Here is a 14,467-nt window from a genome sequence, read left to right as displayed (position 1 = left end):
TAATCGTTCAACAATATAAAATAATTATTTGCCCTCCTGTGGAGAAAAATATAGCTTCCTTCAAAACATGTCCGTGTGTACAGTCTTTTCTGAGAGTGAGTGTCAACTGAGACTTCCTTTGGGTTACCAAGAGTGGTGTAGGTTTTGGACCCCTGTCCAGCTAGCCTCGTGCCTTCTGGTGGGAATAGTTTACTGGAAACCTGTCCTGCCTTCGTTCCAGGCAGCTCCAGTAACCTTTGTGCTCCGTGAATTTGCTCTGAGCTCTATGCCTTGGAGGTTGCTTTATATTCTTTGTCCTAGTGGATTTAGCCCCTAAATAAAAGCTATCTTTCTTTCTTTGTTCTTTTTTTTGTTAACAGAGCTAACAAATAAAAGAGTAACAATAGCATGATAACATTAACTCTGAAATTTAGGAGATAGATTGAGGTGTGACCATATTGAGTTACGTTAAAAGTTGACGTTTGGCTGCATATTTCTCCACTGATTTCCATATAACCCAGTTCATTCTGGAAGGCAGCAATTTTATGGTGGTTTGGCCACTTATTTATTTATTTATTTTTTGAGGAAGATTAGCCTTGAGCTAACATCTACCACCAGTCCTCCTCTTTTTTGCTGAGAAAGATTGGCCCTGAGCTAACATCCATGCCCATCTTCCTCTACTTTATAAGTGGGACACCCGCCACAGCATGGCTTGATAAGTGGTGCGTAGGTCCGTGCCTGGCATCTGAACCACTGAACCCCTGGGCTGCCAAAGCACAGTGGGCGAACCCAACCACTGCGTCACCAGATCAGCCCATATGTATTTATTTTTAACATATTGGTAAATTATGAACTCAAGCTGCCATAAACTGATCTTTTTTTTCCCCTGAAAGATGAGGTGTAATGCCATACCAGTACTTGCTAAGGGAATTATTAAAATCAAACTGTAAAAGGTTTCAGTGCCCAGTTTCTTCAGATGATGATCTAAATTAGAAAGATGTCTGATGGTTCATGTGTTAGTTGAAGAGGTTGGACTAGATGACAACGTTCTTCCCAATTTTAAAATTGTGTAAATCACTATACATACTTATATATACAGGTATGGAATTTTTAGAAGGATTCACAAGAGACTGGTTATAGTGTCTGCCTCTGGCAAGGGAGCCTGGGGAACTCAGTTGTTAGGGAGACTTGTCATTGTTTAGACTTTTGTACTATTTGCATTTTTACCACGTGCATCCATTATTTTCTCAAATTAAAAAAACTGATATAAAAATACAATTTGAACATTTTCCTTGTTAAAGAAAAGTAATCTGAACTATATAATACTCTTAAGTACTAAAAACTGATCCAATGGACTAAATATCAGGCAGTTATTAAAAAGGACTCCAATATAGAAAAAATATGCATAAATAAGTGAAAAATAAACTATTACAACTAGGTAAAGTGTACCTGTCACTGATAGTAGATAGGATAAACAGAAATGAAAACAGTGGTGTTGAGGTTGTGAATGAATTTGGTTTTTCGAAAAATCTTTTGGGGGGCCAGTCCCACGGCAGAGTAGTGAAGTTCGCACCCTACGCTTCAGCAGCCCAGGGTTTCGCCAGTTCGAATCCTGAGCACGGGCATGGCACCACTCATCAAGCCATGCTGAGGTGGCATCCCACATGCCACAACTAGAAGGATGCACAACTAAAAATACACAACTGTGTACCGGGGGAGCATGGGGAGAAAAAGGAAAAATAAAATCTTAAAAAAAAAAAATCTTTTGGGAAAGTTAGTCATTCTTTAACTGACTTATTTTTGTTAAACTAAAGGGAACTTTAGTTCTACGGCAGCCTTTGAGGCCTGAGGCCAAAGCCGGGGTAAACTGGTCAGGTTCCTGAAGAAGACGGCTGTGGCTGGCAGAATCAAGAGCAAGGTGGAGATTAATTAGTGCAGCAGTAAAACTGTACCTTCAGGCTCATGATGTAAAGATGATGATGGTGATAATAGCTAACCTGGAGTGCTCACTGTGTGCCAGACGCTTTGAAGGCACTTTCCTCTCGTGGACTTGGTTGGTTCACTCCATAACCCCATGCACTCACCCCTCACTGGCAAGCGGTGGTGCCCTGAATGGAGTCAGAGTCTGTCAACCTGACCCTCACAAGAGCATACTCTTTACACGGAACTGTGCCACCCGCCTAGCTGGCACAAAGGTCCACAACTGCTTCCTCAGTGCCTGGACCCCTGCTGGCTCTCCCCTGGCTGGGAATGATTCTGGCTTCTTCTCTGCTCTCTGCTCTCCTTAGAGAGCTAGTCCAGGACGGAGCCGGGCTTGTGGTGAAACCTGATGCCGGAGAGTTCACAGCTGCACCTACTGTGTCCTCTCACCCTAACTCTGGGCCACTCACTTCCTCCTCCCCCCGCCGTCCTGCTGTGCCCCTGTTTGCTTTGTCCCATTGTTCCTAAAACTGCAAGTAAGCTGGGGGAGGAAGACGACTACCAGAACTCTTTGGGCCACCTCTTTAAACTCCTGAAGGTACAGCCTAGGACAAAGTTCACACTTACCACACCCTGTTTGGCTGTTGTCTTTTCTCCTTTGATAACTCTTTTTTTTCCTCCTACCTCCAATCTGCTGAGGCTAAACTGTTTGCCAGAAATTCCTTTTTGCATTTTCAAAGTTTTATACCTGCGGTTATTACCTCATTTTAATTGTCAGCTTGTGCCTCAGTTAATCCAAAATGAGGAGCAAGATAGCTTCCTTGTAGATGTCATCTGGTGATAACGTGACTATTTGACAAATTGCCTAATTTGCTTTTTGGGAGCCCATTCCTTTATTGGGAACTCAGTGGAGCTCATGCAGTCTGAGAAAAGAGGCTGACCCAAGGCTGTCGTGATCTTTTACCCAAAGATCAGTCGCAAAGGAAAAGATAAAGCCACTAATGCTTGGTAAAGGAGTAAACTAGATTTAAAAAACAGAATCTCTTTGATGTACCCCAGTCTTTAATTCAGTACAAGTTAGCTACCCACCAGTGCCAGCCGGAAACATCAAACTGATTCATAGGTGTGTGGTTTTAATCAAAGCATGCATTTTTATAGCCTCTAAGTCAGGGCACTGAAAGGTGAAAGGTTCACAATTTCCCCTTAAACTAAATTTAGCTTTGTTTTGTTAAATCTTAACCACCTGGCATTTAACACATAGTCTTAATTTAGCCTAGACTTCATTCCTGAGAGTCAGTTTTGATTGCTCTTGATTTAGTTATTTTCTAACTTCTTTTGTTCTTTAGGTTTTAAACTTTCTGCCTTGATACTCTAGAAATCAGTTAGAGTTGAGACATCTCCCCATTTTACTCACTTTGAAGCATTTAATAGTGGGCTGGGACCAGAAGGGCAGCTGGCTTCTAAAGGGCTACACTCAGGTTCTGTTTGAGTGGAGGGTGACTTCTACAACTGGACTAACTTTGTGTTTTTAGTTTCCCACAGTCAGATCACTCGCCTCTACAGCCGGTTCACCAGCCTGGACAAAGGAGAGAACGGGACCCTCAGGTAGGCAGTTCCTTTATTTCCTGGCAATGTCTGAGTAGCTGCCTTTATCCCAAGGGGAGACATGGTAGGCATCCAGCATGTGGAGAACAGGGACCATTTCTTTTTTGGGGTGGGGAGGGAGGTGGCGGGTGAGGAAGATTGGCCTTGAGCTAACATCTGTGGCAGTCTTCCTCTATTTTGTATGTGGGACACTGCCACAGCATGGCCTGATGAGCAGTGCATAGGTCTGCACCCAGGATCCAGGCCTGTGAACCCCAGGCCACTGAAGTAGAGCATGCAAACTCAACCACTGCTCCACTGGGTGGCCGCAACAGCAGGGACCATTTCTTTACTCATCTTTGAGTATCACTGATCCAGGAGGGAGTTAAAGAAGCAGAACAATGGCATTACAGTTATCACTCGGTTCTTACTGCTTTACTCCAGCTCCCTTCTTTTGGGTGGCCGTTGTTCTGGTCCTAGGAACATACTTTTGAGAATTTCAGCTCTCTCTGCTTGAGTTTTCCCACAGCCCTTTCCCAAACATATCAGCATTTAGAAAGTTGACCCATAGCAATCCAAGATGGTCTAGGTTGTTTTATCCTCTCTCCTCTGTTTCCACCCCAACTCGTAGCCCTAGGGTACATCACTTTATATGTATTAATGTTAGGTAAGATGTTCAATATTTTAGTTTAGAGCAGTGGTTTTCAACTGAGGGTTATTTTGCCCCTCAGTGGCAACATGGAGACATTTTTGATTGTCACGACTGGGAAATGCTACTGATGTCTAGGAGGTAGAGGCCAAGAGTGCTTTTAAACCTCCTACAATGCACAGGACAGCCCCCTGCAACAAAGAACTATTCCACCCTGAATGTCAAAAGTGCCAAAGTTGACAAACTTTGGTCTAGAGTCAGTACTATATGATTTCAGAGTAATGTGATGCTGTATCATTTCATATTTGTAATAGTCTTATCATAGTCAAAGGGAGTCTCTCCTGGTCACCACCTCCCAACCTAACTCTTAGTAGCAGTCTTTTGTTACTTTTGTACTGCTTTGATTGACAGCTATAGAATGAAGCTGTTTGCCTTTCTGGTGGCTGACGGGAAGCAGTTTAGGACTTCTTGGGAGGGCTTCTAGCACAGGGGTGGGATGCAGCATAAAGGGGAAAGGAATATAGTTGCTAAGCCTTTGTACCTAATCCTCAGGCAGAAGAGCTAGAGAATGCCGGTAAATCCATAGAGCCATGTTTGTTCAGGGCAAAATCTGCCATCACTGGAAGCTGGAATTGACCAACAGCATGCTGCACAGTCATTAAAGTCAACAACTGTGGAATACCTACTGTGTGGAAAGACCACCTTGTGCTTTTTCTTTTTTTTTTTGAGGCAAAATACACATAACATAAAATTTACCATATTAAGTGTACAATTCAGTGGCATTAAGCACATTGACAATGTTGTGTAACCATTACCATTATCCAGTTCCAGAACATTTTCATCACCACAGGTGGAAACCCCATACCTGTTATGCAGTCACCTGTCATTCCTCCTTAGTGGTTGCTCCTTAGTGGTTGCTCCAACCACTAATCTACATTCTTTTCTCTCTCTGGACATTTCGTATAAGTGGAATCATACAGTGTGCGGCCTTTTGTGACTGACTTCTTTCATTTAACATGATGTTTTCAAGTTTCTTCCATGTTATAGCATGTATCAGTACTTTATTACTTTTTATGGCTGAATAATATTCCATTGCCTGCATATACCACATATTGTTTATCCATTCATCAGTTGGTGGACATTTGGGTTGTTTACACCTTTTGGCTATTATGAATAGTGCTGTTACGAACATTTTTGTGTGGACATATGTTTTAATTCTTTTGGGCATATATCTAGGAGTAGAATTGTGGGTCATGTGGTAGTTTTATGCTTAATTTATTGAGGAACCACCAAACTGTTTTCCATAGCCGCTGTACTGTTTCATGTTCCCACCAGCACCAGCAGTGTGTGAGGGTTCGAACTTCTCCACATCCTCACCAACACTTACTATCTGTCTTTTGATTCTAGCTGTCCTGCTGGGTGTGAGTGGTATATCATTGTGGTTTTGATTTGCATTTCCTTAGCGGCTATTGGTGTTGATCATCTTTTCGTGTGCTGCTTAACCATTTGTATATCTTCTTTAAAGAAATGCCCATTCAAGTCCTTTGCCTGTTTTTTTAATTGGATTGTCTTTTCGTTGTTGAGTTGTAAGAGTTCTTTTTATGTTCTATATACTAGACTCTTAGCAGATATATGATTTGCAAATATTTTCTCCTGTTCTGTGGATTGTCTTTTCACTCTCTTTATAGTGTTCTTTGAAGCACAAAAGTTTTAAATTTTGATAAAGTCCAATTTATCTAATTTTTCTTTTGGTCCATGGGCTTTGGGTGTCATATCTAAGAAACCATTGCCAAATCCAAGGTCATGAAGATTTACCTGTATGTTTTCTTCTAAGAGTTTGATAGTTTTAGCTCATATATTTAGGTCTTTGGTTCATTGAGTTAATGTATTTTTGTATATATGTACAAAATGTGTATATGTATATGTGTGTGTGTATATATGTGTGTGTATGTATATGTATATATAGATATATATGGTATGAAGTAAGAGTCAAACTTTTATTTTTTTGCATGTGGGTATTCACCTGTCCCAGCACCATTTGTTGAAGAGACTATGTAAATTTGCCCTTGAAATATAAACCAGACTAGAAATCTCTATTTTTTTTTCCTTCAGCTCCAGTACTTGAATAATTTACTTGAGTTTGGTATTACATCCTCATAAATTCAGATTTAACTGCTAAGTAAAGATACAGAGTTCACATTAGTTCTGTGTCCTTTTCTTCTTTGTAGAAAGTAGGTGATTTGTAAATGTATGTGTGTTTTAATTACTTTTACTCTTTGCTGGAAAGCAATCGAAAAGCTTTTGTGAATGGAGCTGTTTCTCCTTAGAAAGGGTGAAAACTTTCCAGGTGTTAGCTAATGATACTTGATCCTTAAAACCTAGATAAGATTTGCTCAACCCCTAAAACACCATTTTACACTTTGTGGAAAGTCAGTGAACTCACTCTCTCATTTGATAGGTATTTAGTGAGCACCTATAATATGCTGGGCACTGTTCTCAGTGCTCATTTCTACAAATTCTTGATGGGAGAAGACATGGTAGGAAATGATGGAGTAATTTTTTGATTTCATGATTACCTGGATCTAACTGATTCTTTTGTATTCAGCTTTACAAAGCACCAGGTCTGAAATCTGTTCTTTGATCTCCATCGTGATGTAGGTTAAAATGTGGGAGAAACTCCAAGCCACTTTGAGTATAAGAAGAAATTGCCCCGTTGTACTACATAGTGAACAACTAGCATATTACATGTAAATCATTTTCTTGGACCCACTCACTCTCAGGGATTTCACACTGGCTGCCCCTCCTAACTCTGGCCATCTTGTAAGATTGTCTTCCCTTCACCCCCAACCCCATCTTCTCTTCTGCTCCCTCCAGCCTTAGAGATTACCTGGTGAACTCTGAATTCTTCTGTAGCACAGAGCGATTTAGCTCTCTCCAGTGTTTAATGCCAAACTTAGTTCAAGACCTGTTTTGACCTTTCCAGAACCCGTTAGGTTACTCAGCCAAATACAAGTGACCTCCAGTCTTTTATTACCTTGAACAGAGTCCACTTTCTTTAGAAGCTTATTAGGAGAAATATTTTCCCTTCTACATGTTCTTCAGTTTTCTCTTCCAAGATCCTCCATGTCTGGGGCCTGAAGCCAAAAAGTACAGAGTAAGAGGCTATACAGTGTACTGTCCAAGGCATTCTGTATTCCTTCGTAGTGTCAGTCCCAGTGGGAATGTAAAACAGGAACTGTGGAAGGCTTTGGTTAGAAATGGAGCTTCTGCAAAATGCTTTCACAGATTCACCCCAAACTATGTTTTATGGAACCCGTAGTTCCTTGATCTACCAATAAGTGTTGTGTTAAAAAGACAAAGAAAAAAAGTTACCCACTAAAACTTTGTGAAAAGCTTGGGAAACTTCTTTATTACAGGATTGCTCAGCATCTTTAGTATGCTCAAGTGAATTGGGCATCTTCAAGAGAGGAGTATTGTAAACAGTATTTGCCAAATTGACTTGCTGTTTCCCTGTAGACTCCCTTTTACACGGACCATCTCTTCAGATTGGTATTTCATAGAATATAAATATATACTCTAACCTCATAAACCTTACTTTCTTCAGATGCCATGATTTTGAGTGAAATATTTCTACCACTGCTGTTGAAAAGCTTCTGAAAAGGCAGCTGGGTTCTGTAAGGAGTCCTGAAATGGTCCTTTGTAGGTCAGGTCAAGATGAGAGCCTGGTCAGCATCTGCCACAAAGATGGTTTCTTTTTTTTAAATATCCTCTGTGCTGATCTAATCTATGGTGTTAGAAGGATAATGATTGCCCTTTGGGGAGCGGAGCAGGTAAAGACAAAGGAAGCGTGAAGGAAGTGTCTAGGTACTGATAGTATGAGTTTCTTGATTTGGGCCCTTCATTTGGTTACAGTCTTTACTTGGTGGAAATCCATCATGCTGAATGCTTGTGATTTGTGCTCTTTTCTGTATGTATGTTATACTTCAATAAAAGTTTACTTAAAAAATATCCTCTGCTTTGAGCACTTTTAATATTGGGTCTTTGTCAGATACTACTTTTTTTCAAATAATACCATGATGAAAAATATTCCTGGATATTAAATCAGGCAGGTTAAGTTGACTACAGGGGAGAGTACAGACCAGCTCAACTCTGCAAGGAAGTTACTACTACTGGGAGTTGCTGGTTGGCTGTGTTGTTTCATATCACTTAAGACACGATTACCTGTAATTTTTAGGAGATTGTGTCCTGAATGGTAGCCATTTATCTGCTTAAACACTAATTACTTTTGAGGTTCCTTTTCTTGTTTGACTTTATCCAGAGGACAGGTGATTTCAGTGTCCTGACAAGCACTTACTTTGTCCGCAGTGGTATCAGTCATTCCAGAATGGAGTTTCACAGATGAGAACCATGATGCGAATCTAATTCTCGTTCTTTTAGTAAATAATCTTTTTTTCCCTCTCTGAAAGCTTCAAGTACCTCCTCTTGATGTTCTGAAATTTCACAAAGATGTACCTTTTTATGGGTTATTTTTCATTGTTCATTGCTCAGTATTAGGTGAACCTTCTTAATCTAACAGTATGTCCTTCAGCTGGGAAGTTTCCTTCTGTTATTTCTTTGATTATTTCCTCCCCCGCTTTTGTTATTGATCTTTATGGCATTTCTGTTGGCTGGCTGTTGGACCACCAGGACTCAACTTTTCTGTCATATTTTCTGATTGTTTGACTTTTTCCTGTGCTTTCTGAAAGATAGCATTAAATTTATTTTTCAGTCCTTTTGCTGAACTTCTGTATTTAGTCCACAATCATATTTTTAATTTCCAAGAACCTTTCTTGTTCTCTGACCTCTGCTCTATCATAGTAGCTTATTTTTGTTTTACAGATGCAAAAACTTAACAAATGTTTATTGGATTACTTATTGGAATCTTTCAGAATTCTCTTTTGTTTCCTGAATTATTATCTCTGTTCATCTTGATTCTACTCTTTTGTGCTATTGATTTTCCCACAGTACCTGATGAGCCTTGGTTGTCCGCTCATATTTATCAAAAGGCCTGGATGGATTACTGTAGAAAACTGGCATGGGTTTGTTTGTGGTCGGTTTCTCCACAGGTCTTTCCCTGGAGGGAAGAGCTGACTTCAAGCCCTCCATACTCTGAGCAGGGCCAAGAAGTTGGTAGACCTCCCATTAGGGTGTATGGTGAGGGAGCGAGGCGACAGATTTGCAACACTCTTCCCGAGGTAAAAGGATTATGTTCCCGGGGGGGGGCCAACCCCCCACACTCGGTTGAAGCCCTGCCCAGGTAGATCTTTCCGTTTCTTTCCATAGTAGCTCTCCATTTTTATCCTGGGGACAAATGGTTTTATATTCTTGAGGTGGATGCTGGCAGCAGTGGGCAGCTGGCTCATTCTTTAATAAAAGTTCCTTTAATTAATTACCCTGAATGTTGCTTCCCTCACGTGGCAGTTCTGAGGGTGGTGCCTTGCTGAGACTCTGCAGGGCAGAGTGGCTCTCAATTCTGCTGCAGCCTTTTCATGGGCCCTCTGCTATGACTTATTGTTATTACATTTGTGTCTATTCTTTGACTTGCAGAGTTTGTCAGAATCCCTTGTCTACTAGTACACTCCTACCACCCTGGTTGATTATATCACAGATGTATTCCCATGTATACATTTTTGCTGGCATTTCAGGGGGTTTTAGAGAAAGAGAGGAGGGAAACGTGTATGTGCCCACCATTCTCAACCAAAAGTCAGATGCAGCCTTGCAAATATTCCAGTCTGGCCCTAGAACACTAAAACAGCTGGCAAAGACTGGATTTAGCACTTATTGACACTTTATATGAAGAGAATTCGAGTATCAAAACAATAGCAAAATTATCCTATCAATTTAATTTAAAATATTAAATGCTTTAGATAGTGGAAATTATTGTCATTTCAATGTTGATAAATAGAAATAAATAGAAATAAATGATTTATCTCTGTTATACTGCTTAAATATGGAAATGGTTTTCTTAATTGAATATGTTCCTGCAGATATGTCCTATTAACAGATTTTAAAGTCCTCATTATGTCTAAGTCATCTAAGCATTGACCCTGGATCCTTGAAATATAAGCAGTTAACTGTTAGGCCGAATCTCTGAGTAAGAAAAGAGACTTGCACAGTGAAGATCACTGTAGAGGGCTGGCACTCTGATTACTAAAGGTCTCTCAAACTTTGGTTTTTCAGAGTATCTCTCTGCCTGTGAATGTCTGGAAAACCATTTTTCATCGGGAATTTCTCTCTCTCGCTCTCTCTCTCTTTTTTTTTTTTTTTTTTTTGAGGAAGATTAGCCCTGAGCTAACTGCTGCCAATCCTCCTCTTTTTGCTGAGGAAGACTGGCCCTGAGCTAACATCTGTGCCCATCTTCCTCTACTTTATATGTGGGACGCCTGCCACAGCATGGCTTTTGCCAAGCAGTGCCATGTCTGCACCTCATTGGGAATTTCTTAGCCACAAAGAATGCCATTATACATAGTTCTGTACATGGACTTGCCTCCCACCAGTAATAATATCTTTTGTTAAAAAATCTTCCAGGGCCAGCCCCAGTGGCCTAGTGGTCAAGTTCAACATGCTTCACTTCACTGGTCTGGGTTCAGTTCCCTGGCACAGACCTACACCACTTGTCAGTGGCCATGCTGTGGTGGCAGCAAAATATAAAATAGAGGAAGATTGGCAACAGATGTTAGCTCAGGGCCAATCCTCCTCAGGAAAAAAAGAAATCTTCCAGGAAGATTTTCCTATATATAATATGAGGGTAGAGTATAATATTGGTATGCTTTTTCATGAGTACACACACATCTACATTTTGAACAAATCTTCCACTTGTGTGTGGGCTGCTTGGAGTATTTTTCTCTGTTCAGTTTATGTTGGTGGACAAATTCAAGAAGCTAAGTTTTAGAGAAATTGCCCCGATGATCTCCATTCTACTCTAGAACAACTAATAATGATAGTAAACTGTTTGTATATTGTTTAACAGTTTACAGACTTTTATTTTTTTAAGATTGGCATCTGAGCTAACAACTGTTGCCAATCTTTTTTTTTCCCCTGCTTTTTCTCCCCAAATTCCCCCAGTACATACTTGTATATCCTTAGCTGTGGGTCCTTCTTAGTTGTGGCATGTGGGACGCCGCCTCAGCGTGGCCTGATGAGCAGGCCAGGTCCATGCCCAAGATCCCAGCCAGCAAAACCCTCGGCCACCGAAGCGGAGCGCGTGAACTTAACCACTTGGCCACAGGGCCAGCCCCTATAAACTATTTTTTATACTCTTTCATTTTAATTTTGATACAATCAACAGTATTCCCCTTTATCTTATATAACTACATTGTATATGCAATAAATTCTAAGAGTAGAGTTAAAAATTGTCAAAGAACAGGGTTTAGGTCCCTTGGAAATCCCAGACTAGATCCCTTAGTGAGACGGGAGGATTTCAGGCTAGGCTGCGCACTCACTACTTGATACGGGACTTGGTATTTAAACTGTGCCTTTCTCAGCTAAAATGACTTAAGTTTGTTAGACATTAATCTGAGGTATGTGGCCATGCAGTTCAAATCAGCCTTGATCTTCATTTAAAAGGGAGTGGTTACTGTTTCTTAATCTCTGTCAAACAAGAGAAGCTACATTTTGGTGACAATGTGGACTTTGTATTATAAAACAAATTATATAATAAGAGCTTAGAACATGTTTGTTAAGTTAAATAATCAGGATTTCAGTAATTTCCTTTATGTTTTATCATCTTAAGCAATCCAGTTATCTTATGAGTGGCTTCTTCTGGTTCATTCGTTGCTATAAAAATTATTACCCTAAGTGATCAAGGAAGATTAGAACCCAAAGTTATTGTTCCAGAGCTTTGTGCTCAGCCCCCTAGGTCAGTTTCTACCTGTGTCACCACCAGATGTGGTGGAGACAAGCTTGTTGAATTAATTAAGCACCGTGTAAAGGTTAAACCACAAGAGGAACAGAATGTCGAAGGCTCCAGGGTAAGATAGGGACATTTCATTAGCATTTAGTACAAAGCGGGTGGAGGTTTTCTCTCTTCTATTAATAAATGTCTTGAAGGCAGGAATCAGATTTATTCAAGTTTATATTCCTTTTTTTTTTTTTTTTTTACTTTTTATCTGGAAATAATTTCAAACTTACAGAAAAGTTACATGAATAATACAAAGATACATACCTGATACCCAGATTTACCAGTTGCTAACATTTTGCCACTTATTTCAGTGTGTATTTCCTGTAACAAGGCCATTCTCATGTCAAAATCAAGAAATTTAGCCTTTTGATACAGTATTATTATATAATATCCCATATTCTATAATGATCCCATATTCCCTTTTTACCTGTTGGCTCAGTAATGTTCTTCATAGCAATTTTTTTCCTAGTCTAGGATCATACATGGAGTTCAATTGTATGTTTCTTTAATCCTGTTTGATCTGGAACAATCCTGCCTTTCTCTGTCCTTCGTGACATTGATATTTTTGAAGAGTACAGCACAGATATGTTGTAGACCGCTTTATATTCTTGGCAGAGAATATCAACCAAGAAGTTTTTAAAAAATACTTCTTGAACGTTTTTTAGGGGAGCACCTTTGTTTCAAAAACTTTAATATGGGAAAGAAATGTGGTTTTTCAAAAAAAGAAAAGAACATATGCTTGGACCTGCAGACTCAGATTTAAATCGCAGTTTTGCCACTTACTAGCTTTGTAGCACTGGGCTAGTTACTTTATCTCACTGACTTTCAGTTTCCTTGGCTCTAAAAGAGGATAGATAAAACGTTGGCATGAAGAAGTGAGATAATGTGTACAAACAGAGTTAGAGCAGGACATGATGTGTAAACAGTGAATGCTCACTAATAATATTCACTTCAACGTAACTTCCAGGTTGTGGGAGGATGGCTGTTCTTGCCGAGTTCAAGGGTCAAATACTTCTCCACTCTAGTCTGTAGAAGGCAACGGAGAGAGCCAGTCAGAGCAAGGAAGTAGGGAACTCAGTTAGTTGTCACATTTTATTCTTTCCCTGGATGTAAATATTGTCTAAGAATTCCTTGCAATTCATAGGTGCTGTAGATCTTCTTACCAAGGGTACCGAGGCCCCTCTGAGTTTTTGCTCCCTTATTCAAGCTCTGTGGTGTTTGATACTTTGCCTTTGCTGTTCACTCTCCAAACTTAATAACTAAGTACAAAATGGTAATGTTCAAGGAATCATTTACAGGGACAGCTTAGTATTTACTTGTCAGTTGTTTTATTCACATAACCTGTGTGCTGAATTCACTGGAATGTGGCGTGGTCAAATCTGGCTTCTTCCACTCCTGAGCTGGTGCAAGAAACACTTGGCAGCTATTAAAGTGCTATTCTTTGCAATTGTTTAATTTAATTTGCCACAGAAGTAAATTCCAGGAGGTCATATTCTTGCTAGGTTGTACTTTTGTATGACTGAAGGAGTTCATGCTAAGGGCCACTGGTCTCTAACTCAAGGTGATTCTCTTGGCAGCCGGGAAGATTTCCAGCGGATTCCAGAACTTGCCATCAACCCATTGGGGGACCGGATCATCAATGCCTTCTTTCCGGAGGGGTGAGTCCTCATGGTTTTGTTGGGCTTCCTTTCCAAAGCTAATCTAGAATAATGATATTGGTTGGGTCATCTCACACCATGATCCTTCTGATTATATTGGGCATTCCTAACTTGTTCATATTTAGAATTATCTCTTCTGTTCTACTGTCCTCCCCATTTTAGACTTCAAATAGGTATATGAGCCCATCTTCAAAATTTCATCTTTAATCTCTGTTTATCTTTGATGTGAAACTAAACTTTTTAAAAACTTCTATTTGGAAATAATTTCAAATTTACAGAAAAGTTGCAAAAGATTGAAAATAGTACAAAGAATACCTGTATATCTTTTATCCAGACGCATCTCTTGTTATATATTATTAATATTTTGCAAGTTAAATTAACTTTGGCAATATATATTTTATTTAACCCAGTATATCCAAAATATTATCGTTCAATATGTAATCAATATTTAAAAATTAATATACTTTACATTCTTTTTTTATGTCTTTGAAATCTAGTGTGTAATTTATACTTAGAGTACTTATCAAATGCAGTAATAATATTAATATAAAATAGTGTGTATTTTATTCTTTTTTTTTTTTTTTTTTAAAGATTTTATTTTTTTCCTTTTTCTCCCCAAAGCCCCCCCGGTACATAGTTGTGTATTCTTCGTTGTGGGTCCTTCTAGTTGTGGTATGTGGGACGCTGCCTCAGCGTGGTTTGATGAGCAGTGCCATGTCCGCGCCCAGGATTCGAACC

At 39.7% G+C, this 14,467-nt stretch overlaps 1 protein-coding gene across 1 annotated transcript in view; it reads left to right on the top strand.

Annotated features, from left to right (window-relative positions):
- Positions 1-14,467, top strand: part of CHP1 (calcineurin like EF-hand protein 1) — a 41,759-nt gene that overhangs the window by 5,029 nt on the left and 22,263 nt on the right. Inside the window, exons 2-3 of the mRNA XM_001503472.6 lie at positions 3,432-3,504; positions 13,649-13,729. Coding sequence (XP_001503522.1) covers positions 3,432-3,504; positions 13,649-13,729 — 154 coding nt within the window. The remainder of the gene's footprint in view (positions 1-3,431; positions 3,505-13,648; positions 13,730-14,467) is intronic.

This window comes from Equus caballus, chromosome 1 (genome assembly GCF_041296265.1).
Source record: "Equus caballus isolate H_3958 breed thoroughbred chromosome 1, TB-T2T, whole genome shotgun sequence".
NCBI classification, from domain to species: Eukaryota; Metazoa; Chordata; class Mammalia; order Perissodactyla; family Equidae; genus Equus; species Equus caballus.
Note: the sequence above shows the minus strand (reverse complement) of the source record. Positions and strands in the feature narration are given on the sequence as shown.